The 26,410-nt window shown below is 33.3% G+C and overlaps 1 protein-coding gene across 4 annotated transcripts in view; it reads left to right on the plus strand.

Moving 5' to 3' along the window:
- LOC106710081 (protein PALS1) overlaps positions 1-26,410 on the plus strand; it is a 105,547-nt gene that overhangs the window by 9,683 nt on the left and 69,454 nt on the right. For 2 of the 4 annotated variants that reach the window (XM_045680966.1, XM_045680970.1), the window contains exon 3: positions 4,523-4,953. In XM_045680966.1, coding sequence (XP_045536922.1) covers positions 4,523-4,953 — 431 coding nt within the window. Of the gene's footprint in view, positions 1-4,522; positions 4,954-8,411; positions 8,515-23,420; positions 23,541-26,410 lie in introns of those variants that run through there. The other 2 variants (XM_045680969.1, XM_045680967.1) reach the window with 2 other exon arrangements.

Raw genomic sequence — 26,410 nt, forward strand, 5'->3', positions numbered from 1 at the left:
GTTTGAATTGCGTTCGTTTATTTTTTTAGTATTCCAAATGTGCAAATGTGTAATGTATAAAAATTTGCCTCATTATACCACAAGACCATAGTCAGAGTATTGTTTTTTAAACCACAACTCAATGGATAGTTAAGTCGTCCATACTTTAATAATAATCTAATGATACTTTTAGACCGTTACACACGGTTACACTAAGTGACATCGAATGTCTCTGTATGAAGATAGGTGTCGCGTCAGCCGCTGTGTGAACACGTAGTGTCCAAGTGTCTCGTGTAATTGAAAAGTTTTGAACATTTCTAATACACCGTACAGCATGTGCCAAAGAGAGCACCACTAAGTACTATACGTGTGAAGCTCGGATAGCGTTGCCAGGAAAGCGGAAAGCCGGACATAGGTAGGCTTTTTAATTGCGTGTCCGGCCAATATAAACGGTTTTCCGGCTTTTGTTAGGCTTTTTACATTTCCCAAACGAAAGTGTACCTATTAATACTGAGACAAAATCCTAAATAATACAGGATGTCCGACCTTTCTACCCAAATGTCCGGCCAAACTGGCTGGTCTGTCCAGCTACATAGTAGGTTTGGCGACTTGGCAATCCTAAGCTCGGCCATAGTTTACGTATAATAGACACTACTTAGACACAAAAATCAGTGCAAATGTATACAATACAGTTTATGTCATAGTCTAATCGTACTTTAATTAATAGCTTTATTCCTTTGTTATAAAACAAAGTTCTTGTATAGTATATATGCATTGAGTTATAAGTACATGTAATGTTTGGTCGCACCACAGAGCAGTCCTAAACACACAAGGGATGTTGTGTACAGACGAACGTAATTTTGTTGCTCGCGGACGTACAGAGCTCTTAATAGTAGAGGAAATATATTACAATGTTTATGCTTTGACAGTTTTTTTTTGTTGTAAAATTCTTGTTTTAGTAGTGAAATAAAAGGTATTGAAAATTTATTGAAATAATGTCGATGAAGTTATGTAATTTATAAAGAAATTGAAATGAAAAAATCGTGTGAAAAACTGAACCACGTGAAAAATGTGACATTAAGAGGATGTTTTTATATTGGAAAGGATATTTGAACTTGTTCAATGAAAACGTTTCAACATTCTTATATCACAAAAAAAATTGCTAACTTTTTTTTTTTGAAACTTAGATAATGTACATTTTATACGAACTTTTGGGATCAAGAGTCGATGATTTCAATCTCCACAGCTTCTTTTCCCAGCTTACTTTTTATAACAAAAGTGATACCAGTTTTATAAAATGATTCCGAAATTAAAATTAACCAACCAACTTTAGGAGGAAGCGAACTGTGTATTCTATAGTCTTTCTTATCTGTTAAGTTACCTATTAATTCAAATAGCAACATATCTAACAAAGTGTCACAACGTCCGACAGATGTCGCGCTACCGAGTTATGAATAAAGACGTCACTTACGAGAGACAGAGCTAGGAATAAACAGAAGCGGAATATTAATAGCTGTCCGGCTGAGTGTCAGCTCTATTTATACTGTGATGTGTTTGTTGGGCGCAGAAGTTGGACGCAGGCTGTCGAGTGGCTCGCAGTGATGGTGCAAAGTATACGCTTAAGCGTGCTGTTTTAACTTGGAGGTTCTAACTGGATTCATTGATACTCCTTTCCCACCTCTTTGACAAAATATGGCTTTGTGATATCATTCTAGATTCAATAACACAGAGACTTTCGCTGTTCATTAACATCTCTCTGGGCTTATCTCACTCAGGTGGGGTCTTGTGGATAAACTGGTTTTATAAACCTTAGAGTTTTGGCTTATTTTTTTACGGCCGGCTGCCGTACTTACACTGTTACTTGTGCTATTATATTTATTTATTTATTTATCCAACAATCATTCACATATATACAACTAAACGTTGCAATATTTTGTACATAATTAATTCTTTGTTCTATGTTCTCTTAAGAAATAATGAAAGTATTTGTTATATCACCTTTGTACTATCCCATCTGCCGTTACAAAGCATGGTTCATTCCGACGTGTAAAAGACAATGTCACTACCTTGTCGTCTGTAATCAATAAGAAAACGCGTTCTGAAGATCAGAATAAATGAACTATTGTATGCTAATGCCGTGACATCATTTCAACGCTCATAAGAAGTTTAACTTTAAGAGTTCTTATAATGTTGTTTAAAAAATCAGGCTTCAAGAGTTGTTTTATTTTAACATGTACAGATATTTGATTGATGTTTAATATTTGAAAGCCGAGAATTGCAGACTCATTCTATTATACTGTCTATTATGTCTATGAATAGCTTACTTTTAAATTTAAGACACACTAATTTTCAAAATTATCGTAGTATTTATCAAGACTGAAGATGAATATTTTAAAATTCGTCGTTGTTGTGGCTATTATAATCTACTAGCTGTCGGCCGCAACTCCGTCCGCGCGGTTTAAAAAAAAATTAGCCTATGCGTTTTTCCAGACAATTTTCTATATACACGTATACGCCAAATTCAGCAAAATCCATTCAGCCGTTTTGAAGATACCTACTAACAAAAATCCATCCATCCATTTAAACATTCGCATTTATAATATTAGTAATATGGCCCAATGAACCTGTAGACTTGGATGTCGCTTTTGCTTTAGACCAAACATGAAATTACATATTAAAACATTTGAAGCTGCAGATAATTTCAACTAGCTCGGGATATGTTTATGTTCCACTTTCAACAAATAGTAAAATATGAGGTCCTTCAATGAGAGAGCACGACACAACTGTGCCGAGGATTTTCATTTGTTATTTTGCATTTGAAAGTAAATCAAAGACAAATATTTATGGACTATTACAATCTTGGACAAGCAAAATTTAACTTATGCGGGATGTTAGATTTTTTTTGAGTTTTGAAGCACTTTTACGGCTTCTTTACCAGCATGTTCAAGCCAGTTTTTTTAAAATATAGAACTAATAAATAAATTGAGTTAGTATTCTTTTTTTTAATCCGTTTTCTTCCGTTCCCGTGGTGATATTAAATACCTAGCTGTCAGCTGAGACTCCGTCCGCGCGAATTAAGATTAATGAAAAAAGCTTCATTAATAGTATGTGTTCTTCAAGACTATGTTCTACATCTATCTAAATTTTAGTGAGATCCGTTGAGCCGTTCCGGAGATATCTTCAAACAAACATCCATCCATCCATCTCTCTAAATCTAAACAATTTTGTATATGTGTGTATTCGCATAATGTGTATTTTTAAATAAAATAAAATAAAATGGATAATTTGTTAACTAATTTGTTCTTAATTTAATTACGTAATAGTTTTTTCGTTATCAATGTAATTTATAATCCGACCTTCATGCATTGCTGGGGTCGTATGACTCATGATTTCACATTTTAAAAACATTAAGATTTTACCCGCCTAATATAAAATGCAACCACGATAAAATTACTCAATCTTTTAGCATCAAGCTTCATCTTGGATGAACTTTGTTTTTTTTTTGCATTAATTAAGACGGTAAATTAATAACCTTTATTAATGACTTGTAGTTGAACACGACTTCGTCCGCGCGGAAAAAAAATCTAGTTATGAAATTTAGGTTATGTTATCCGGGGATTCGAATCTAGTATAATTTTACACCTTTATATACAAAACAATTTAGTAATCTTTACTTACTTGATTAACAAATTAGTATCATAATACATCATACAGTCATCCAATTTTAGTTTAATGGAATGTCGTATTTCATAGGACGAAATCTAACATCAGCTAAACAATAGCTCGTCAGAGTAGGCATTGTTCCTTGCATTAGTTTAAAGGCAACATATCTTCATTAATTCTCCTTTAGTCTGCGTAGCAACACACTTTCAAGCCTTGTTTCTTCCAAGCTCAATAACTGCTTACCGTTGGTTTCTAAGATCAAAATCTCTGTAAAACATATCGTCATCGTTGTAATTGTCTTTGACAAAACGGAGTTAACATTTAGATTTAAACGGGGATTTTAATCTCAGAAACCCACGATTAATTATTTAGAAATAAAACTCCAGCTGTATCTGATACGTTCACAAATTCTACTCACTTTGTTACTTTTAGCAATCTCTTTGAAAATAAACGAAATAACAAAAGCTTGTCTACTTTATACGTCGTATCTTTTCGTTTTATGCGAATCGCACGGAGATTTAGCTTTGGCTTCTAAAAAAGCAACCGAATAAACAACGAAGCGTATTTTTATAAAACATTAATGGATTGGCGCAGCCCTGACCCGTTTTGAGGCTTTACAATCTATCATAAAACAACCAGGGTTGTCACCACGGGATGTGAGTTACGTCGAGACGTAATAATTGTCAAGTTGACATCGAGATTAATTAGAAAAAATAACAGTTATGAATGTTCCCTGCGCACTGCCTTTTATGTTCAGTTGTTGAGTTTGTTTTGTGACCTTTTTGCAAAGAATTTACTAAGAGAGAATTTTTTTTAGATATTTTTCTGTATATGTATCTATCAATTGCAACAGTATAACATAACGCTATTCTTTTTACAGTTAAACAAAAAGAAACGCACGCAACCGGAGAACAGGCAAGAGTTGAACGGGTACATAGCTAACTCCGCCGTCTACGTTACGTCGATCAACGAAAATGGTGCTATAGAGAGCAAGCCAACAATATCCTCACCGAAATCACAACCGAAGTCACTGCAAGCGAAACCGGCGCTAGTCATAGCGAACGGTGTTGCAGAAACAAAAGAAGACCGAGAAGAGAACGAACCGGAGAAGCACGAGCAGGATTCTAGTGAGAAGTTGAAGGTGACAGTGGAGTGTGAAGTGAGAGTGGAAAGTGAAGTGAGTGGGGAGAAGAGTGACGCGTTGAGTGTTGCTCGAGAGCACCTCAGCAACGGCCGCTGCGAGAAGCTGCTAGGCGAGCAGCCAGACAGGCCAAGGCCCTCTGCTGACAAACTCGCGCCCGGAGAGAAAGGGTAAGTTCATTAATTTTTAAGGTATGTAGCCTATATAACTAAATTGTTCTCTGTCTACACATGACTGAGAAAACTGTAAATATATCTTCTAGGCAATCACTGACTAGTAAGTAAGAAAACAGACTACTTTAATCTAAGGATGAAATTGCTTTTTTGTAGCAATTTTTGTAACAATAATTTTAAATTATCATTAAAATTATGCGTAATTCATTTCTAGAATGATCTCATATCAGCATACAGTCCAATAACTGTTATTTACGTTGTATTTAAATTAATATTTGTTTATCGACGAACGAAGCCTTGTTGCGCACGAGTCTGTTTCCATTGTGTCCTGCACCTGTGTGTAACTTACACTTCACTGTGCCTTCTTGTAGTCCGATAGTACTACTGTTGTTGAAATTGTCCAAAATTTTATCTATTTACAACTTTATTTTAAGTTCTAAAAGATTAAATGTAAGCAAAAGGTTATTTTGACTTTTTACATTTACAAAGTTTTTTATGTTGGTATGATTCAATTTTGTTTATCCCAAACCTTATTTAAGTTTAACACCTCAGTATGATGCTAAATGGATAAGACAGACCTCACGACGAAATTTTCAAGCATCAAGCGCAACTATAACGTTTATTACTCCTGCATAGTAACGGTGTTTATTCAGACTGAGTAGGGTAACAGGTTGAGGCTAGGGCTGCCAAATTTAAATAAACGTTGACTCAAAGACCGGCTGCAAAAAAAAAACTACGCACAATGCCTTAGGTATTTATCGATAAAGCGGCGTAGTCTAACCGTTGATTCTAAGCGAAAAAAACATCTAGAGATTACCATTCACTCCCGATTGACGTCAATGTCAAACCGGTGGCTAGAATATGCTTCATAAAAATCCAGATATTTTAAGTCAAAAGCGATAGATGGCAGCCCTAGTTGCGGCACACCCTGCGTGTGCGAGCAACGCCGCGTGACGTGACACGGTCGACTGAGCGATGCATTGAATTAATACACCTTGTTCCAATCCAATATTTTGACCATAGACATACTGCATATGTAACTCAAAAACTACTAAGTTACCAAACATCTATATATATAAAAAAAGTCGTGTTAGTTACACTATTTATAACTCAAGAACGGCTGAATCGATTTGACTGAAAATTGGCGGGCAGGTAGCTTAGAACCAGGAAACGGGCATAGGATAATTTTTACCCCGTTTTCTATTTTTTATTCCGCGCGGACGGAGTCGCGGGTAAAAGCTAGTTTCAAATAAAACACTTTTTTAGATCAACCATTCCAAAGTGACCCATTGTTGCCTCAAGCATTGAACCGTTTTCAACGAATAAAGTGTTGATGACTATTATTCCTTTAAGTGTCATAGGGTTATAGTCGATACTATATGTTATTATCATCACATAATCATTAATAACTTACTTCCTAGTCGCTATCGAAGTTTCTAAAATTGCTTCTCAGTTGGTAAAGGCGGCATTTTATACAAAAGACTATCGCCACAATCAGTGCAATTAAGTGGCCGATCTCAGCCGGAGATTGTAAGCTATCTGTAATGCTCCTCTACAAATACTTGCTGTTTCATATCGTCATATCTTGTGATTACATCGCTTAAGTAATGCAGTTCAAAAGTATTTGAGTACTGAAATCTTACTTCATACTAATGTACTTACGAATATTATGAATGCCTAAGTTTATATAGACGAACTAGCTGTCGCCCGCGACTCCGTCCACGCGCAGTTAAAAAAATCTAAATGGGGGGGGGGGGGGTTATGAAAAATAGATGTTGGCCGATTCTCAGACCTACTGAATATGCTCACAAAATTTCATGAGAATCGGTCAAGACGTTTCGGAGGAATTCAAGTTCGAACCCCGTGACACGAGAATTTTATATATAAGAAGATAAATGTGTGGATATTTCTTCCCGTATAATTTCCTGAAAGGATGATCGGATCTTGATAAAATTCAGAGGTTTATATATATTTAGATTCTAGATTTATTTAATATTTTAGATTCCATTAGATGTACCTACATTACATACTAACAGTTGCCCGTAACGTCGACCGCGCGGAATCAAACATAGCGTGTCACACGGTGATAGTGTAGCTTCCTAATAGTGAAGAAATTTTTCAAATCGGTTCAGTAATTTCTGAGCATAATAAATGCAATCAAACAAATAACATTAGTATAGATTATTTTCAGATGTTTCGATACGAGTATTAGATATCAAATAGTTTATCTTGTTTTATAAAATCTCTAGATTAAGGCAAATCGGAATTCCTTCATGCGATATGCAGGTAATTTAAATCTGAAAGTAAGATCAGTATTGCAAGGGATTGTTTGCAATTTCAATATCTAGGGCATTGTCTTATATCTTTGTGAGGAATTTCTTAGTCTTAAACAAAACTGTATATAGATGTATACTTGTTAATGATTCATCCATTATCTTCCAATCTGTGCTTTGATATGGCTTAGTTTCGATTTCTATTGAAGCAAAATTAAGTGGTATACGAGTTTTTTTGTTCTTTAGTTTTATTACTTGATTGGCTTCCATTTCTCAAATTAAGTTTCTCTTACAAATTGATTTCCTTTGCTACCTTCTAACATATCTACTAAGTAATCCTTATAAATTCTCGTGTCACAATATTAGTTACCATGTTCCTCCGAAATGAAATTTTACCTGCATATTCATTAGGTCTGAGAATCAGCTACTGTCTATTTTTCATAAACCTATTAAGTTTTTTTAACTGCGCGACAGATAGTATCTTACTCATATTATAAATGCGAATGTTTTTATGGATGGACAAATGTATGGATGTTTGTTTGGCTCTGATGTAGAACATAGTCTGGAAGAACACATAGGCTACTTATTAATTTTATTAACTTCGAGCGGACGGAGTCGCGGGCGACAGCTAGTATATTTTATTTATAAAAATATCCGTACTTGCTTACATATAGATGTTCATTGAAATAACTCGTTCATATTTCGCTTCTCGTCATGTAACTAGTAATGACAAGATCATGTGGCAGGCACGGCCGCTTTTTACAATCCACATACCTTTCCTACACGTACATATACTAGATACAGTTATAATGTAACAACGATATTGCTCTTTACCTACTTCGTCTACTAACTACTATTGCACTTAGAATAATACTGGTAGATACTCAGAGATATTTGAAGTATACTTAAGTTAAGAACTGCTTAAGTTTCTATTAAAAACTCTGTAGTAAGTCTGGCATAGATTAATTGATAAAATAAAAACTATTCACTTAATAAAAGGGTTATTATTACCCCAAGCGTTACCTGTCCCTCAGCCTCCCCCACCTGTTACTCGACTAGTGTTTTTGTCTCGCTTGCACATGCGCGTGCGCAAGGTTGCGCGCTCTTCTTCCATTTTGAATTTAGATTATTTCGATCTTACCTGCGGGTCGGACGTGTGTTCATAAATTGTGCGTTGTGTACTGACTGTGCTGCCACCTGTGTTTTGTGCGTATGTGTTTGTGTTGTGCTGTGAGATGTGAATTGTGTCTATAACACAGAAAATGCACTACAAACTTTTTAAAAGGTATTTCTATATATAAATGCTAGGTCAAGTTTTACTTGAAGTACGGTCATGGTTAATCATTTTTTAATGGCGACAGATCTTAAACATAACTTAAGACATATTATTGATTTCATGTTTATTGCCACCGTACTTTAAAATGTAGGTTTGAAGGCACTTGTCCGTATACTAGGATATAGTAATTTTTTATATTTTTTCTTCAGCTTCTTGCGAGGCAGTTGTATTCGTTTTTAAAACCAGTTAAAGGTTTTTTAAAACTATACAATTTTTGTTCATAGAACATAATTCCAAGTAAAATTTTCTATAATCTATTATATTTAACTTGAAGTACTTTATTTATAAGTTCTTCGTAATTTTTAAATGAACTACTTAATGAGTAATACTGTGTACTTTCAATGAGTTCTTTGAAAACCCGTTTAACGTTAACTGGATAATCCATTTTGTGGTATTTATTTTCAATGGAAGATTAACAAAATGAAAGAGAACTTTTCGTTTGGAAAATCTTTTAAACTTCTTTATCGAAGAACGAAATTATTAAAATAATACACATTTAATTTTGACTTATATAGTATTTTTATTAACTTACTACTCGTAGAACTACAAACAGATAGCGTCAAAGATTTATTTTCATATTACACATCTTCTTCTTCTTCTCAGCCACGTAACGGCCACTGCTGGGTATTGGCCTCCTCCAAAGATCTTACTAAAATTATAAATGCGAATTTTAAGATGGATGGCTACTAATTAAGTTTTTCTTTAATTCCGCCCGGACTGAGTCGCGGGCGGAATTAAAGAAAATATTAAAATATATAGCCTAGTATTGATTGCATACATTAATTTTAATTAGAACTAGATAAATCAGTAACGGTTAAGACACCAATTTACTACATAGCGTTAAAATTATCGCAAAAACACAATACGTATATATACATGTGTAATTAAACTTACCAACCATAGATAATTTTGAACAGTCCTTTGAGATCAGAGCCTTTTTTTATGACAAAAGAAACAAAATCGTATTTGAGTAAAATAACGACAACCCGGCGCCGCGAACCAAAGTTATGGCAAAAAAAAAGGTTTGCATAAAAACTCAGTCTTAAAATTTTCTCCACTTTATCATGTACTTGAACTCCTTAACAAGTTAAATGGTATGGTTTCATTTGAAAGAAGTGGATTAACATGTGTGTTTGTGAAATCCTATTTCAGGTATAAAAAAAACGGTTTTTCTAATACATTTTTTTAAAGTTAAATATAATTTCATCATCTGCATGTCCTTATACTATTCTATGTGGGGTTGCTATAACAGTTATCGTCCTCCAATTGAATCTCTTCTTAAACATGTCACCTTTCATGTACCGTCCGCTTAGAAGAATTAAACTTTAATGCATTTAAAAATAAGTAACTAATATTTTATTTAACAATTTAACAAGATATCTACACTCAGATATATAATATCCCGTAAAAAGTCATATAGTGAAAAAAAAATGTCGCACTTCAAATTGTTTGTATTATAACGGTCGTCTTCCTTGGAATTTGTCTTTAAGATCAGTTGCAAGAGACATCACGTATCTTGTATAATATCCGGCGTATAATTAAGTACTTCTGAGTACACCCTCTATAAACTGGCCGTAAAGGAAATTTGTAACAGGCGGCATTGTCTACGCCAGACGCCTCTTCTTGGAGCGGGAGAAATTATTGACAACACAAACGCCACTCTGACGTATGAACCAAGAATGTCTTATGTAAAAAAGAGTTCTGTTGGTAGGGTATTAGACTGAAAATCGCTTGACGATAGTTATCTTGGGCTTTTTTGAATTTGGAACGTAAAACAATGGCAGCATTGAATATTCCGCATTCGTCCGATTTTCCCGCGCTGTCGCGTTAATATTCGAACTGGCTTTTGGATTAAACGTCTCAAGTTTCGGATGTATTTGAAAAGTAACAATTTTTTTTTCGAATGATTATTTATTCATAACGTTGTTATTGCGACAAAGAATGAATAAAACAACTTCTTACTTCCGTTGACTTTTGGGACGATTTTAAAACGTGTTTTAATTTGTCATCCATTATATCTGTTGATATTTAGTTTTTGAAACCACTATTGTAAATTATTTCGTATTATCAACATTTAAAATAGTATTAAGATTTTAGTGGCAGCTAAACTGGTTTAATGGTGATGGTTAAATATGGAAGTAGAAAAAAATGTTACATTAGAATCCCAGTAGCATGTTTTTTTTTTATATTTTTTTTTTCTTTCAAAATAATTATTATACACATATTTTAGGTTGAGGCATCCTTTTAAGTCAGTATATTAAGAAGAATAACAAAACTTTTTTACGTTTTTAACAAAAAAAAAAAACGTTAGTTTTAACATACAATGTTGGGACAGGACACCGTGTGTAATTACCCTTAATTCCGACGCACTCTTATGGGTATTTAAAACATGTTCCATAATCACAGTGCGTAATTGTTAGAGTAATGACCTTGCTAGAAATATGCCTTGAGGTCTTTATAAAGATCTTTTATTTTTTATCTTTAAAGTATCCAGGAAGATATTTTATAACTTGCGGATTGTTGGTTATCATTTAAGTTATAGTTATTAAGCTTTTCAATTTAAACTAACAGATGTCGTTAAGTACAATTTTATACATATATATTTTTTATACTAAACTATTGAAACCTAAAGTGGCAATGGAACTAATTTTGTATTCTGTTATTAAAAAAGGTTTTCGTTTATTTTAACTTAAAAAAAAACTACACGGTGTTTCAAGTGGTGCTCACCTTTTTCAGTTTTTCTAAGGATTTGCACTTTAGCGTTTTGACACCATCGACTGTTAAAGTTTACTTACCCAGTTATAATAAATTAATGCTCACAACCAATTCATTTAAACTTGTAAAGTATTAGATCGGTTGTTAAAAGGTTAAGTTAGTACTTAACACGTTTGTACTTTTTAATTTTAAAGATTTTATTTGTACTTCAGTCGTTGTCTTTTCACCGTGAAATGTTTAATGATAATATATAAAAAAATCTAGAAGAATTTCCGTAGTAAGCCCGTGATCTTCACTTATGGGTCACGGGCGCGTTGGCTCTTTCTTTTATCTTTTGTTTGTGGCAAATAAGTGGTCTGCCTCAGGGCCTTAGATAAAACAGAGACGCTTGTAGCTTTTTAACCACATATTTAAAAAAAAAAATTGTATCTTAGATTGGAAATTAGAACAGTATTTCGGTTTTTTAGACTTAGAAAAGGCTTCTAGTTTGTTTGTCGGTTTGTTTTTCTCTTTTGTAGTATTAATCTTAAACGCAAGGCCATTCCTCATTAAAAACACAATACGATTTCAATGTCTTTCATTAGGAGAAACCATTTTCCAACACCTAATGAAGTGAAGGATAACACAGAAGGAAATTAAAATAAATACTAACTTGCTTTTTAATTTATTTTACGTCACAATTATTATCAACATGAACTTGTAAAATTTAGTATTGTCTATTTTTTGTAAAACTTTAATATTGTCCATGGTCATATGTGCATTGTGTTCCATAGACAATGTCTATGATCGGGCATCGTGAAGTATCAGTTAAAAAGCATTTTAAAAAGAAACTATCAAGTATACGAGATATTCCGAAGGCTAAGTTTCCCAGCTTTCGCCGGGCGTAAGTCACGAAGCGTCCGCCACAGATTAAAAAAAAAAAAAATGGAAGATGAGAGATTATGGTCGCTCAGACTGCGTTTAACCTCGGGGCCTTACGTTGCAGTTATCTACTATTATGTCAATTTACTGCTCTTTTTATATTCTCTGTTTAGATTGCTAGATTCTTTATTTTCCCATATCAGAGCATCGTCTCTAAATTTAGTCTTTCTGAGTACGTGCGTATTAACGTACAATCCACGACTTGCGTTCAACAAAAAGATGACCAAAACAAACCGGCCGAGACCAGTCCAGTGGGATATAGCATCATGAACTTTTAGACAAACCACTTCTTTACGTTTGTAGAATACAAGTCTTTTTTTACCAGGTTTCTAGTCTACATTTAAATTTATTTTTGCTCTAGTCACCAATATTATTGTTAAGTCGAATCGAATATTGTAGATGAATTATTGAATCAATGGCCTGTCTATATTTTTGCTATGTTTGTCAGCTTATGACGTCAGAGGTTGGGATCGGTTACCTGCCGTTTTTTCGGGAATCACCGGCGATTACTTCGGAATGCGGAGGTTTCGTCTTTGTTACGTTTTTACGTATGGAATTGGTTTTTTTGTTGATGATTTTCGGAAACACACAGTTGGTCTTTGTGTCCGTGAGAATTTACATTCTTTTGTTATTTCTAAGAAAAGTTTCGCTCCGATATATTTTGATCCTGTTTTTGGTTTAGTTTTAGGAAATTGCTCTATGGTGATAAGCTCGTTCTATATTAGGGGTAATAAAATACGAAAATAATTTATTAGTAGAGGATTACAGTAATTTAGTAACGATCATTCGGAATTTCTTTGCAAGTTAGTTGACTTTACAGATAATCTTTTTAATTACTTAGTCGATGTTTATTTTAGGTTTCGTATATTTTTTCACAACGATATTATTAATCATATAGACAGACAAATTTGTCCTTTAAAAAAACCAAGCAAATGAATTGTCGTGACCTTGCCTGTCCTTCACTGAACGCTGTTCGAATTTCCTCAGATGTTTTTTACCGAATTCTGTTTTTCTTAACCCTCTCGTGACATGACTGTCAGAGGTATTATTAGTTAAGTTCTACTTGCTTTAACTCATAAATAACTAGTGGCGACGGGGAAAGTTAATAAGGTTTAGGGTTACCATTGTTTAGTTCGCGCGTAACGGGAATTTTATTCCTGGCAACTTAGAAAAGTGCGGCAACATTAAAAAGTTTAGTTTTGACTAATATTACAATTGTTTAGCAGAACTGTATTTATGTCGCTGATCTCTAAAAATGGATATACGATTGCTTTGAAATGACATCTTTTGCATTGTCCTGATTTAAACGTGCCTGTTGATATTATTAGTTCGAATCTACACCACCGCTATAAACCGCTACCATCAGCGTCAATATGGCGATAATGAAATAGGCACAAAATACTACGTCTTATAGCCAGTCCAATTATAGAGGTCAGTGATTTAAAGTGACAATTGGACTTAAAACTTACAAACTATATACTTGTACATAAATTGAATGACAAAGAAAAATTAACATCAACAATGATGATCTTTATGAGAACAGTCAATAACACTTAGTACTTCGATCTTATGTTTCATTTTTCACTTACGTTCAGATATTCTATACTTTTGCCTTAATATAAATAGTTTTCCTTCTAAGAATTTATTATTTTATACACTGTGCGAATATATCTTATAGGACATAATCCTTTTTTAATTTGAATAATCTTTTCTTACGTTGTATGGTGACGCTAGCCGAACTTAGAGACAGGCTGAGTTTATAACATTCCTTGTTCGTAGATTAAGGTGCGTTCACACGACGGCAAGTGTAAACACGGCCGTTATCGTCTGTGACGCTCATTTCTTAAATACTTAAAATATTAGTCACTTAAGTACAAAGTACTTGGGAAATTTCGAAGAATTTGTTTCGAAAAGTTTTAAAAGACGTCTCTAGTTTTTTTTATTGGATATGATTCAACTATTTTTTGCAGTCTGTTTTGAATACTTGAGTAACCGTGAATTTCAACTGTAGTATATTTTTTTCTCTTCTTTTTCAAAGTGAGTAAACGGGATGAAAATATGTTTTGCGACAGTGGAAACCCAAAAAAAGAATATTATTATTTTGTTTCTAAGTTATGCAATAAAAATATGTTTAAACTATTAGTTACGCGTCTAAACAGTTAACAATTTTACTTTCATTTATTTTCTACTTTCACTGCGCTTACTCTAATTTTTTAAACACATATTAGATAAAATATTAAGATTTAAACTAATTTTACATAATTAGGTAATTATTTTTTTAAAATATATAAAAGTTAATGCTATAGGATTTGTTCTGAACATTTCTTTTCAACTAACAGCGGAGAAATTTGTAAGTGCAGAGAGTAAGTGTTTGTGGAATAAATTTAAAAGTTCTTGAGAGGAATGTTACCAGAGTCAGGGCACGCCGCGAGACGTAATGCTTTCCTACAAATTTCTTCTATATTTTGATGTACTTTTAAACGAAGCCATACTTTTTTTTTATTATATTCGTTACTTTATTATTAAAAAATATCTTATCGTATACCTTTCTTAAAGGCCGGCAACGCATCTGCAGTTCTTCTAGTCTTGCGGATATCCATAGGCGTCGATGATCACTTTGGTGTTCCCGCCGCTCGTTTGCCCCCTTCTCTTATAAAAAAAATGGAATTCATAACTGAAATATTTCACTATAATTTACTATTCAAATTTTCGTTTCGTCATCGGACGACCCGACAGACCGCCAGGTACCATCCATACCATCTGGACGGCTGGCATTCCACAACAGTGCGGTTCTCGCGAAATTTCTTGCCGCCCACGGCCGCGTTGTGGAATGGTCTGTCCTCGGCGGTTTTTCCAAACCACTACGACTTAGGGTCCTTCAAGAAGCGAGCGTATCACCATCTCAAAGGCCGGCAACGCATTTGCGATTCCTCTGGTATTGCAGATGTCCATGGGCGTCGATGAACACCTTGGTGTTCCCGCTGCTCGTTTGCCCCCTTATCTTATAAAAAAAAATAACTAAAACATTTCTATATTAATCTTCGTAATTAAAACAGTACTTTCTGCATTATTACAGGATTACATTGTAAATTTTCGAAAAGCAGTATAATTAACCACATAAATGTTTAGTTCAGTTATAATCTATCGAAGCTTACAATTAGTCGATGTCAGCACTATTTGCACTAAATACAGATAAGATTTTTAGGCAGATGACAGTGCAGTCGGTGTGCAGTCAGACCGTCAGCTCTGTGAAGTAAGCCAACACCACGGTGTCCGGTTTCGGAGGGAACTTCACACGATTGACGAACATTGCTACCTTACCTTTGTGGGTTAAGCATTTTATATTTTATTAGCTATTGCCCGCGACTTCGTGTGTTCTTCCCGATTATATTTATTTCACCAGTACTACATGTGTGCCAAATTTCATCGAGATCCGTTAAGCCGTTCTGGAGATACCTTCAAACAAACATCCATCCGTCCATAATAACTTTCGCATCTATAATATTAGTAAGATTTTATAGAATGTAGGAACAGGACAATTTTTTTTTTAAGAAAATTAAAATGTCCAAGATGGTAACTTAAACGGTGAGTGTTCGGATCGACAACCTATCAACTGGTTGGAGATGTCTATGGGCAGTGTTCACTTCTTTATTTTAATGAAACGAGGTGGCCACTTGCAAACGTTGCTACCTTGTAATATAATAAAGTAAAAGAAGTCAAAGGTAATCAATATCATCCTAGGTATTTAAAATACAAAATATCTAAATGTAACTTTAAATTTCTCTCTAGATCATGTTATAATCGCCGACTTTATTTAAATTTCTACGTAGGAAACAATTCCGTTCGTAAAATAGAAAGTGGTTTTAATTTGGACTCGAAGACGGTACGCTTTCCTCCATTCCTACGTAAACTAGCTATGATTTGATCTGTGCGTGAGACATTCGTTAGTTACGCACGCCTTTCTGTCCGTTCATAATTCTATTCGGTCACGAAGACATTAACTAATTTTAAGAGAAAAATAAATTTAATTAATTTTTTTACGATGTAAGATTGTCAGCTTAATTAAATATAGTCAAATTGATCCCATTAATTCGAGGGCCAAAGATATGCAAATTCCGTATTCATACGAAAATATTTAATAGCGGTTTAAGTATCCGAGGCTTTTTTAGAATTTACTGGAGAATAAATAGATGAAAGGTAACCTGATAAAAAGGGAGTGGTGACTGAAATGAATGAAGCTAGATTTGGCGGACAAAAATACCACATAGAGTAGTTTAAGGGTACAGAGATGATGAAATATTTTCGAAGGTACGGCAGTTCGTTGACGCAAAGTTTTTTTAGCAGCTTAGAGCACTTCAAAAAGAGTAATAATAAGTTAAAGTCAAAGAGAAACAACTGTTAATTGACAACGTTTTCCTTGCGTTGCATTACTTTGTTTTTTACATATAAGTTTCCTCAATTACACAAATGCATAAGGTTAGATAATAAAACTGATTAAGGTAAACAAGTTGTTTATAAATGCAATTGACCTATATTTATGTTTTGTTTTGTTTTATTTTTCTTCGTTGGTATATTTTCTGTTTATGTTGTAAGGTGTGAAGGTTATGTTTACGTTTTTTGAGGCTTTTAATTTATTAATGGAAAGTGATTCGCCTATGTATTTTTATCAAGTTCGAAGACAAACAAGCTTGAGTATAGTTAGCAAATTGGTTATCATATTTTACGTTAAGTTATTACCTACACAAATTCTCTTACTAATGTTATAAATGCGAATTTTTAGACGGATGGATGTTTGTTTAAAGGTATCTCCAGAACGGCTGGATGGATCTCGATGAAATTCGGTATAGATGTAGAACATAGACTGAAAGAACACATAGGCTACGAATTAGGTTTTTTTTTAATTTCACGCGTACGGAGTCACGGGCGGTAGCTGGTATTAATATAATGAGCCATACTTAAATTATACATTATTATTATTTAGACATAAATAAAATAGATAATCAGCAAGGCGTCGCTATCTCACTATTTTCCACAAGGACAAGACATTTTTAGTATAATATTAAAACACAACTCTATTATTCTATGGAAATTCAATAACGATTTCTTATTAAATTCGCGTAGTCCAATTAAACTGGTCGAAAAAACTCAGATCCAAAAATGGTCGCTCGGCAATTATAGAACGTCAAAAGGCTCCATTCACTAACAGTCAAAAGTTATTCTATATTTATAATTGAAAGTCAGACAAAAGCCGGATTTATCATTTTTAACGAATCCCATCTCTTGGATATAAAAATTTACAACCAAAATTAATATTCAAACATTCAGATAGATCCGAAAATTATTTTAATTACGTAATACAAAAATATTTGATCCATCCAAACAACAAATTGCGATCTTTAAGATCGGTAAAATTGGTACAAAATTGATTAAAAATGTTCAAATATTAATTTCGGTCGTTAATAAAATTCCTAACTAATACTGTAAATTATATCTTAAGTCTTACAACTTTTACCCCTAAAAAGGGTTGCGTAATTTCATCTAACAAAGGTCGATGCGTCGACGGGTAACCGCCGGTGTGGCGATTCGTTTTAATTCGTAGGAAATATCCCGCCAAAGTGGCTATATTCACCATAATTTATGTATTCACGTAAAAGCTGCAAATCAGTCATGTTTAAAAGATATTCCCATTTTTATTATTATATGAGCTGTCACCCGCAGCTCCGTCCGCGCGAAATTAAAAAAAACTTCATTAGTACCCTATGTGTTCTTCTAGACAATGTTCTACATCTATACCAAATTTCAGCAAGAACCGTTGGGTCATACTTGAGATACAAACATGAGCTCAAACAAACATAATATATTGATCCATCTATCCATCCAACCATTCGCATTTATAATATCAGTAAGAATGGTTAGATGGAATTTACTCATAAAATTTTTATTTTGTCTGTGATGAAATTTAGCTTTTAATTGGTACAAGAGATACGTGAATTAATTACGATCATACTTTTTTCAAGATGTCGAAGAACTATCCCATCTAACCCATTCCATAACCATAACTATCCATCCCATTGAGGGGCTTAGAGCTTACCCAATTAAGGGTGACTAGGCCGTAATCAACGCTGGCTCAGTGCGGGTTGGTTGACTTCGTATATATCTCTAAATGTCGATGCATCAAATTTGCAAAATTTCCCAAACTGAAAATCGCACTGATCTAATCTAGGCTTGTAGATTTAATTCTGATCCGGTCAAGCGCTTAACTAATGCACCACCAACGAAATATTGATACGTGCCAATTACCAATACTAACCTAACAAAATGATTATATTTAACCATAACCATCTGGAAATATTGTAATAGTCTGTAAACGTTTTAACCTTGAACGAAAATACGTCTTTTTACGCTTCAGCCTTTAAATAATGACTACCATTTGTTCTCTAATGGTTTAAAAAATTAAGATAGCCCCTGATATCGAGGCCATAATCTGTGCAAAGAATTCACTTAAAACTACCACACAAAATTCGACCCTCACACCATAGCTTAAGGTTTATTTCATCACGGAGAAAGGCATGCTTTTATTCGTGAACAAAGAAAATAATTTTAGTCAAATTTTACAAATCATTTGACTGCAAAAGTGATAATGACTACGTAATGTTGGTATTTAATATTTATTGTGATAGAAGCAAAAGTCTCATCTGTTGTGTCACTACCAAGAAATACTCATGTTCGCAACTTAGAGTTCTAGGGAAAAAACTGCTTTTCATTTGATGCCTTGTTCAGTTGTTAAATATTTAAAAAAAACCTTTCAAAATCAAATGCTAGTTTTCTTGAGTTGCTCGTTCAAACAATTATGGGCAAGTTAATGTCTTTTTAGCCGACTTCAAAAAGAAGGAGGTTATCAATTCGACTGAATTTTTTTTTTTTTTTATGTGTGTTACCGCGAATCTCCGCCCCTGGTGGTCCGATTTTGATAAAAAATATTTTAATCGAAAGGAAGTGCTTGCAGATGGGTCCCATTTTTTTTTTTTTTTCTAATTGTAATGTGTTTCTTAGAGTCCAGTATTCTTTGACATATTACCTCTAATAGAATTAACGAATTATTTGAGTATTCACCGGATGCTCTAATGTTAATATACCTACATATAAGTAACATAGGTTATTTTTTAAAATTACTATATTCGCAAAAGCCTTTAAACGATACGATTTACATTTCAATGACTTATTGTTTCAGTTCATTCAGCGTACATACTCTGGCATTGTTCTATTTCATGTAAACTTGATTGAATGAATGATTTGTGATGATGATGATGATGATTGATGAATGATGTTTTCATGAATTTTAATGTTTGCACAAACTGTATTCGTCATAATTCTGATCAGAATTGAAATTTAAAATTCAAATATTTATCAAAAATACAACAATCACTGTGTTTTATTGGAACATTTTTACTTATTTTTATTTTATAAAAATTCTATTAACATCTAAGACAATTGAATCGAAAATAATAGGAATAATTTTTAACACGTTCACTGCCGACTCGGCCCGCCTTGCGAGTTCACTGTTGTTAACGCGTAGCAGCATGGAATGTGTTAAAATGATTTATTATATTTTGATATGGCAATTAAATAATACAAGTGAATGAATTCAAGTCAATAACGTGTTAAAATTACAGTTATTTGTATGAAATTAGCACGATGCTTTTATATGGGCCGACTTAAAGGAAGTTTACCTCATAGAATATTGATGATTACTTTCAATTGTTCCCGCTGTGGAATTTAGCGCTAATGATTTGGAATCCAGGTTACCTAGACTTGTGTCTTCCCACGCTAGATGGTGTGCCTAGTTACGTTTTCACTGCAAACCTGTATAAATATAAATTGCTGTAACTAAAAGAATGGTAATAAAGGTGTGATAAGAACTACAAAATTAGTAAACATCTCCGTAAACCTAAATTTTTAAGCAATCGTTTTCTTCACGTGTGCATGTCGGTATAGCCAGACAGACAGACACAATCGTGTGGTTTCCGTTTCAGCTGCTGTTATATAAAGTTGTGTAACGGAACTCACTCGCCGGCGTCTGTGGAAATTGTGAAAGTATGCGTGCGATATTGTGATCAGTTGGCAACTTGTGTTGTTCTGTGCTTCGTTGTTATAATTTTCTTAATTTAGATACAAAAAAAAAGGAAAATTGAAAAAGGACATCAGAAAACCGGTCTGATTATGATTATGCACTCTGAGGAGACATACGAATGAAAGGACGTTTCTCTCTTCTAAGTTAATCAAGGCGTTTAGGCTAGAAGTAGAAGTAGTCACACGTCTCCGAAAAACATAACCTAGTATTAGTAAGAAAAAATACATTATATACAAAATTATTATTTTCACAAAAAGATAATTTCGCGGACATGTTTATTCGACTCTTTGGACGATTTTACATAACTAGCTGTCATTTGCGACTCTGTACGTGCTAATTAATAAAAACTGAATTAGTAGCCTATGTGTTATTCCAGAATGTGTTACATCTATGCAAAATTTCAGCAAGATCCGTTGAACAGGTCTAGTGTTCCATCATATAAACATTCACATTTATAATATTTAAAAAAAAAATCTCAACAATCTAATTTATCCACTACTTGAGACGTAAACATAAAATATCTTTTGTCAGATTTATAACCGCATATATTTAATAGGTACTTAACAAAGACTTTAGTATCGTATCAACTAAGTGATCACGGAACTAATAAAAAAGTTCCGCCACTGATATCTACATCATGAGTACTGAAATTTTAAAATTATAAAGTACTTGCATGTACTACTTACCTATTTGTGCCGTAAGTATTAATTAAATGTCTTGAGTTTTATCTTAGTTCTTGGAAACTCAAAACAAAATTCATCTCAACTAAGAACGTCCGGTTAGTGGAGCGCTATTTAAAACGTTATTTGAGATGAGCCCGAATTTACAGTATTCACTCCACTCATAACACGATATGCGAAACCGTTGTCTGTACTGGATAAAGGTGTGGTGCCAATGTTCGCGTTTTTTTTTGTGTCTTCTGCTTCATATATTTTATAGCTAACGCCCGCGATTTCGTCCGCGCAGAATTAAAAAAATAACGTAATAAGTAGTCTATGTGTTCTTCCAGACTATGTTCCACATATGTGTGAAATTTCATCAAGATCAGTTGTGCCGTTCCGGAGATACCTTCAAACAAACATCCATCCATCCATCCAAATATTCCATTAATAATATTAGTAAGATATACTAGAGATCACAAAGAATATAGTAAAGTGTATTGTGTTATTAATAGAGTTAATTACCATTTTTTAATTTTTCTTTAACAACAATAAAAATTAACGATTGTTAATTGTACACTTTACCTTTAAAATGATTTTTAGAAAGAAAATACATCCATATTATTTATTAAAACTTGTTTCTAGGTATCGTTATATCAAGAGGTTAGAATGTTTTAAGTACAACCATTGGCGTACTGGAATGACAGGCTCATTTGTCAAAACGACTAATTAGTGTCAATTAGGGAGCTCGCTTACAACCTTATCCTACGGGAATTCATGACTGATTTTTCAGAATTTTCTGACAGTTACAATTGAAGAAAAATGAAAAAAAAATACTGAGTAAATTGCTTTAATATTTGTGACATTTATAAAAATTACGGCTAAATATGTCAAGTTAATTAATGATACATATTTATGAATGCTTCCAACTAAATCTATCAGGTTTATGCTAATACTAGCTGTTGCCGGCGACTCCGTCGGCACGGAGGTAAAACAAAACTTAAGTAGTAGCCTATGTATTCTTCCAGACTCCAGACTGTGTTTTACATATATCCCAAATTTCAACGAAATCCGTTTAGCCGTTCTTCAAAACAAAAATCCATCTAAACATTAGCATTTATACTACTAAAATAATATAACCTTATTCGAGGAACTTTATTTCCTAACTAATCGGTGAAATCTTATTTTAAGACTCGCAATAAAATTAGGTCAAAGCAAGAACTCTTATGGCGACTGTTTACACTACGATTCAATTTTAAATGGGAAGCAAAATTAATTATTTGATTGTAAATTATTTTTATGTTGCATTTAATAATCATCGTTTCTGCCAATCATTCTGCACAACTTACATTAGGGTTTTTACAATGATCTCATCGGGAAGTTGTATGTTTTGCAAGTACTTAATAACTTAATATAAATTATTATTAACTAACTGTGCCCGCGACTCCGTCTGCGCAGATTTATAAAAATAAAACTTAATAATTAGCCTATGTGTTCTTCCACATTATGTTTATCTGTATATGTATCTGTGCCAAATTTCATCAAGATCCATTTAGGCGTTCCGAAGATTCCTTCAAACAAACATCCATCCATCCATCCATCCATGTTTTTTTCTCATTAATGCTTTGTGATATTTCAGACAGTTAGAGTGTGTTGAACAATTTGGATAAATTCGAGTTTCTGACGAAAACAACAATAATCTATCTTATATGTATATAAAATTTCCATGTCACAATGTTAATTACCGTACTCCTCCGAAACGACTTTACCGATTTTTACCAAATTTTTCAGTAGGTCTAAGAATCGGCTAACTATTTTTCATACCCCTATAAGTTTTTTTTAAATGCGTGCAGACGGAGTCGCAGGCGACAGCTAGTTATTAATATAAATTAAGAGGATATTAAGATAATATTTTTAGTAATTAAAATCTTTTGACATTGTGTAACGTGACGCAAAATACTGATAGGACGTCACGCCGAGGACGGTGCCGTTATTATTATTGACATTTACATAGTTCAGAATTCAGTAGCACAATTCAGAATTCAGTACCACAACACCATAAAATATTCTTCAAAATTTAGTACACTAGTCTTAGTATTAATATAATAATTTAGAGGTTAGCTAGGATTAATCTATTTCTCGTTAATTATAACAGTCACTAAATCAATAACGACTAGTATGGATGTGTGTTGCAATGTAAATCCTAGTAAATCACATTACCCGCGTATGTTGACGTAACATATACGCCATTGGCGCGTATTCACTGTTTATCATACCTTATCTGTGCTAAACAATTAGTCTGACAGTGTCACTGGCAACCGGTACGCGTCTGATATTTTGTTTTTTTTAATTACTATTAGTGAAAGTTTTTTTTTTTTGAGGCATAGATAATTTGTTTAGTTTTTTTTAAAAGCAAAAGTAAGTCGTGCTATACAGTTTTAAATAGTGAAGTGATGTTAAAAATTTTATATGTATAGAAAATTTTTGTTTTGTGATATCTTCACCGCCAGTGAAGAAAACCCGAATGATACAGCAAGGGCGCGAGAAAGGTTTGATAAGATTGTGTTTGTGTGCGTTGTTTGCTAATTGGTAGATTAAAAGATTAACACAATTAAAAATAATTAACGCAATATTAAGACTATATTTTTATCGCTGCCTCCCACTTTTTATCATGAATTTGATTTGTTACACCGAACCATTTACGCACAAACTCAAATTTAATATGGAGTATTCCATTTTCTTTTGTTCATTACGCTTAGATGCTGGTTTGATTTTTCATCTATGAGCTACAAGCTTAGGTCTTTTTGATGTGAAACATCTATAGGCTCACTTGTAAACCGAATTGTTGGCGTGGCGACGTTTGCCGTGGCGACGGGTCGCCACGCTATACTAGGTATACATATATATATTTTTTATTTTAATAATATTATCTTTTATTCATATTACTTGTACACACACGATGTTTCACATCTGCCAGGCGTCCCATGACGGCTCACATTTTTTTTCTTGTATTTGTTATCATTTGAAAATTTTTTAACTGCGTGTATTCAAATTTGAATTCGTATTTCAAATTCGGGTTTTCTTTGATTGCAATTGCATTCATTGTCTAATGTTTACAACAACGTCGTCAAGGCGAACACTTCCTACACGGTTCTAATTGCAGTGCAAAGATTGACTTACACTTGACTTGTTTTATTTGCATTTCCCGCAAACGACAAATGGATACAATAATTTATCGCCAATCAATATATTGACCAGCGTCTTACTTACGGTAGGCTCTGAGCCTCTCAGTGGGAATGTATAGTGAGCTTATGATGTACTAATTTATACTTTTAAGCATACATGGTCTTTTAAAAGAATATCTAAATTTTGTTAACTAACGTCATTGTAGAAAGTAGCCATTATTCTATTTTAATACATATGTAGTTTTTTTTTAAAGTGAAATAAAATCGTATTAGTTGATTTATTCAATTAAATATTTATGTATGACTAGACTATAATATATTTAATCTGTGGAAAAGGTTAAGTTTTTAATTAGAAAAATCCTTGCCTTTTGGGTCTTTGTTACTGGTTTTAAATTATTTTTTTCTAATTTAAATGGTTTCTGAAGTACTTGGAATGCTATTTATGAAGTATAACATTAATATTACAAACAGGTGATATCAATTGACATAGAGCGAATAGCACTTTCCAATTCCCACACAGTGTGGCCACGCGTGTCAGACACTCCGGTACTTTCTCTGGAAGCGAAAGAAATTTACATCAAACTAGTTTTTCTTACACATGTTGAAGTTGTACTTAAACATATGATAAACGAGTCTTTTCGTTGTACAGATATATTTAAGTTTAACTTTAAATATATTGTTCTCCGAAATGTAGCCTACAACATTTGATAATTTTGAAGTAGTTTTTATTTTGAAGTTATTCGAATAGTATTCGATCAAAGATCTTTAGGAATAAAGTTAGTTGAGCAAAAGTATTGCTTATATATAATTAAATTTTAACCTAGTTCATATTAAACCGAAAACAATAATATCGAAATGTTTACTGGAAGAATTATTGAAATCTATTAACATTAATTTATTAATTTCGACATTGAAACTCCTAGACTCCGTCCACGCTAAATTAAAAGTAAATAAGTAGCCTATGTGTTCTTCCAGACTAGAGCCTTCAAACAAACATCCATCCATTCATCCATCCAGCTAAACATTCGCATTTATAATATTAATAAGAAGTTCAATTAATCAAAGAAACATTTTCTTAGTACCTTATGATCAGCTGATAGCATACGTATGAGACGGCAACACTCTACGTCTCAGTCTCGGGACTACGTCATCAAAGCGCGCCGACGTGTTTCCGGTTTAACTAGATTTACCTGTTTTGCTCTTACAAAAATAGTGTTTGCTTTATGTTCCGTCGGAAAAATGATAATATTTTATATCCGGATAAAGTTTAGTTCGCCTTATTGAATGTTATATCAACGTCCAGTACTTCAATTAGGGTAGGTACATAGATTTTACTATCCTTGCTCCTAAGTACAGTTTAAAAGTTTCGTTTTTGTTATATAAAAATCTTTATAACAGTACAATCGCAGTACACTGTATTTTTTGTCTTGTTGTTTACCTTAGAAGAAATTGTAGGCACCATACGGTGTGCTGCAAAACACATTTATTAGGATACTAGTAGTCGCCCTCGTCTTCGTTAGCGACGAATTAAAACAAAGTAGTCTATAATATGCCCCCGTCCATCAGCTACCTTTCCGTCAAAGCTCCGTCAAAATCAGTCCAGTCGTTCCGAAGTTTACCCGGCAAAAACGCGTCCTTGTGTAATACAGATAGACCAAAACTTTAAAAATTGGTTTGACGTGTATGAAATATAATTTTATTTTTATATTATAGACAGACACTCAAACTGTATTAATACGTATATGTATAGATATCAAGTAGGTATTATGTACACTTTATTGTATTTGAATCTATTCCCGTGGATTCCTGAGATCAAAATCTTCGTTTAAAATTGTTATCTCTATTTTGTCAATGATAATGACAGGGATGACAATATGTTTCATACAGAGATTTCGACCTCAGAAATCCACTGTTCATGTGGTGTTTATAAAACGTGAGATTATAATAGATCAATTTAATAGATTAAATATAAAACGTGCCTTTTGATGTTTCTATTTTGATGTAGATATGTTCCACAATATCAAAACGTATTCTTCTTAGATTAAATACAACATTGATTTTTTTAATTAAATTAATTACTCTCAAATATATGATTAGTAAATTTTACCATTCCATAATATGAAAATATAACGCTTTGTTTTGAATATTGTAAAAATTATGTCGTAGTTGATATAAGTAAGTTTTCGCAGAGTCGAGATTAAAAAGTTTTCCTCTGGTAAGTTACAAAGGTTTTA

Source organism: Papilio machaon, chromosome 14 (genome assembly GCF_912999745.1).
Source record: "Papilio machaon chromosome 14, ilPapMach1.1, whole genome shotgun sequence".
In the NCBI taxonomy this organism is placed as follows: Eukaryota; Metazoa; Arthropoda; class Insecta; order Lepidoptera; family Papilionidae; genus Papilio; species Papilio machaon.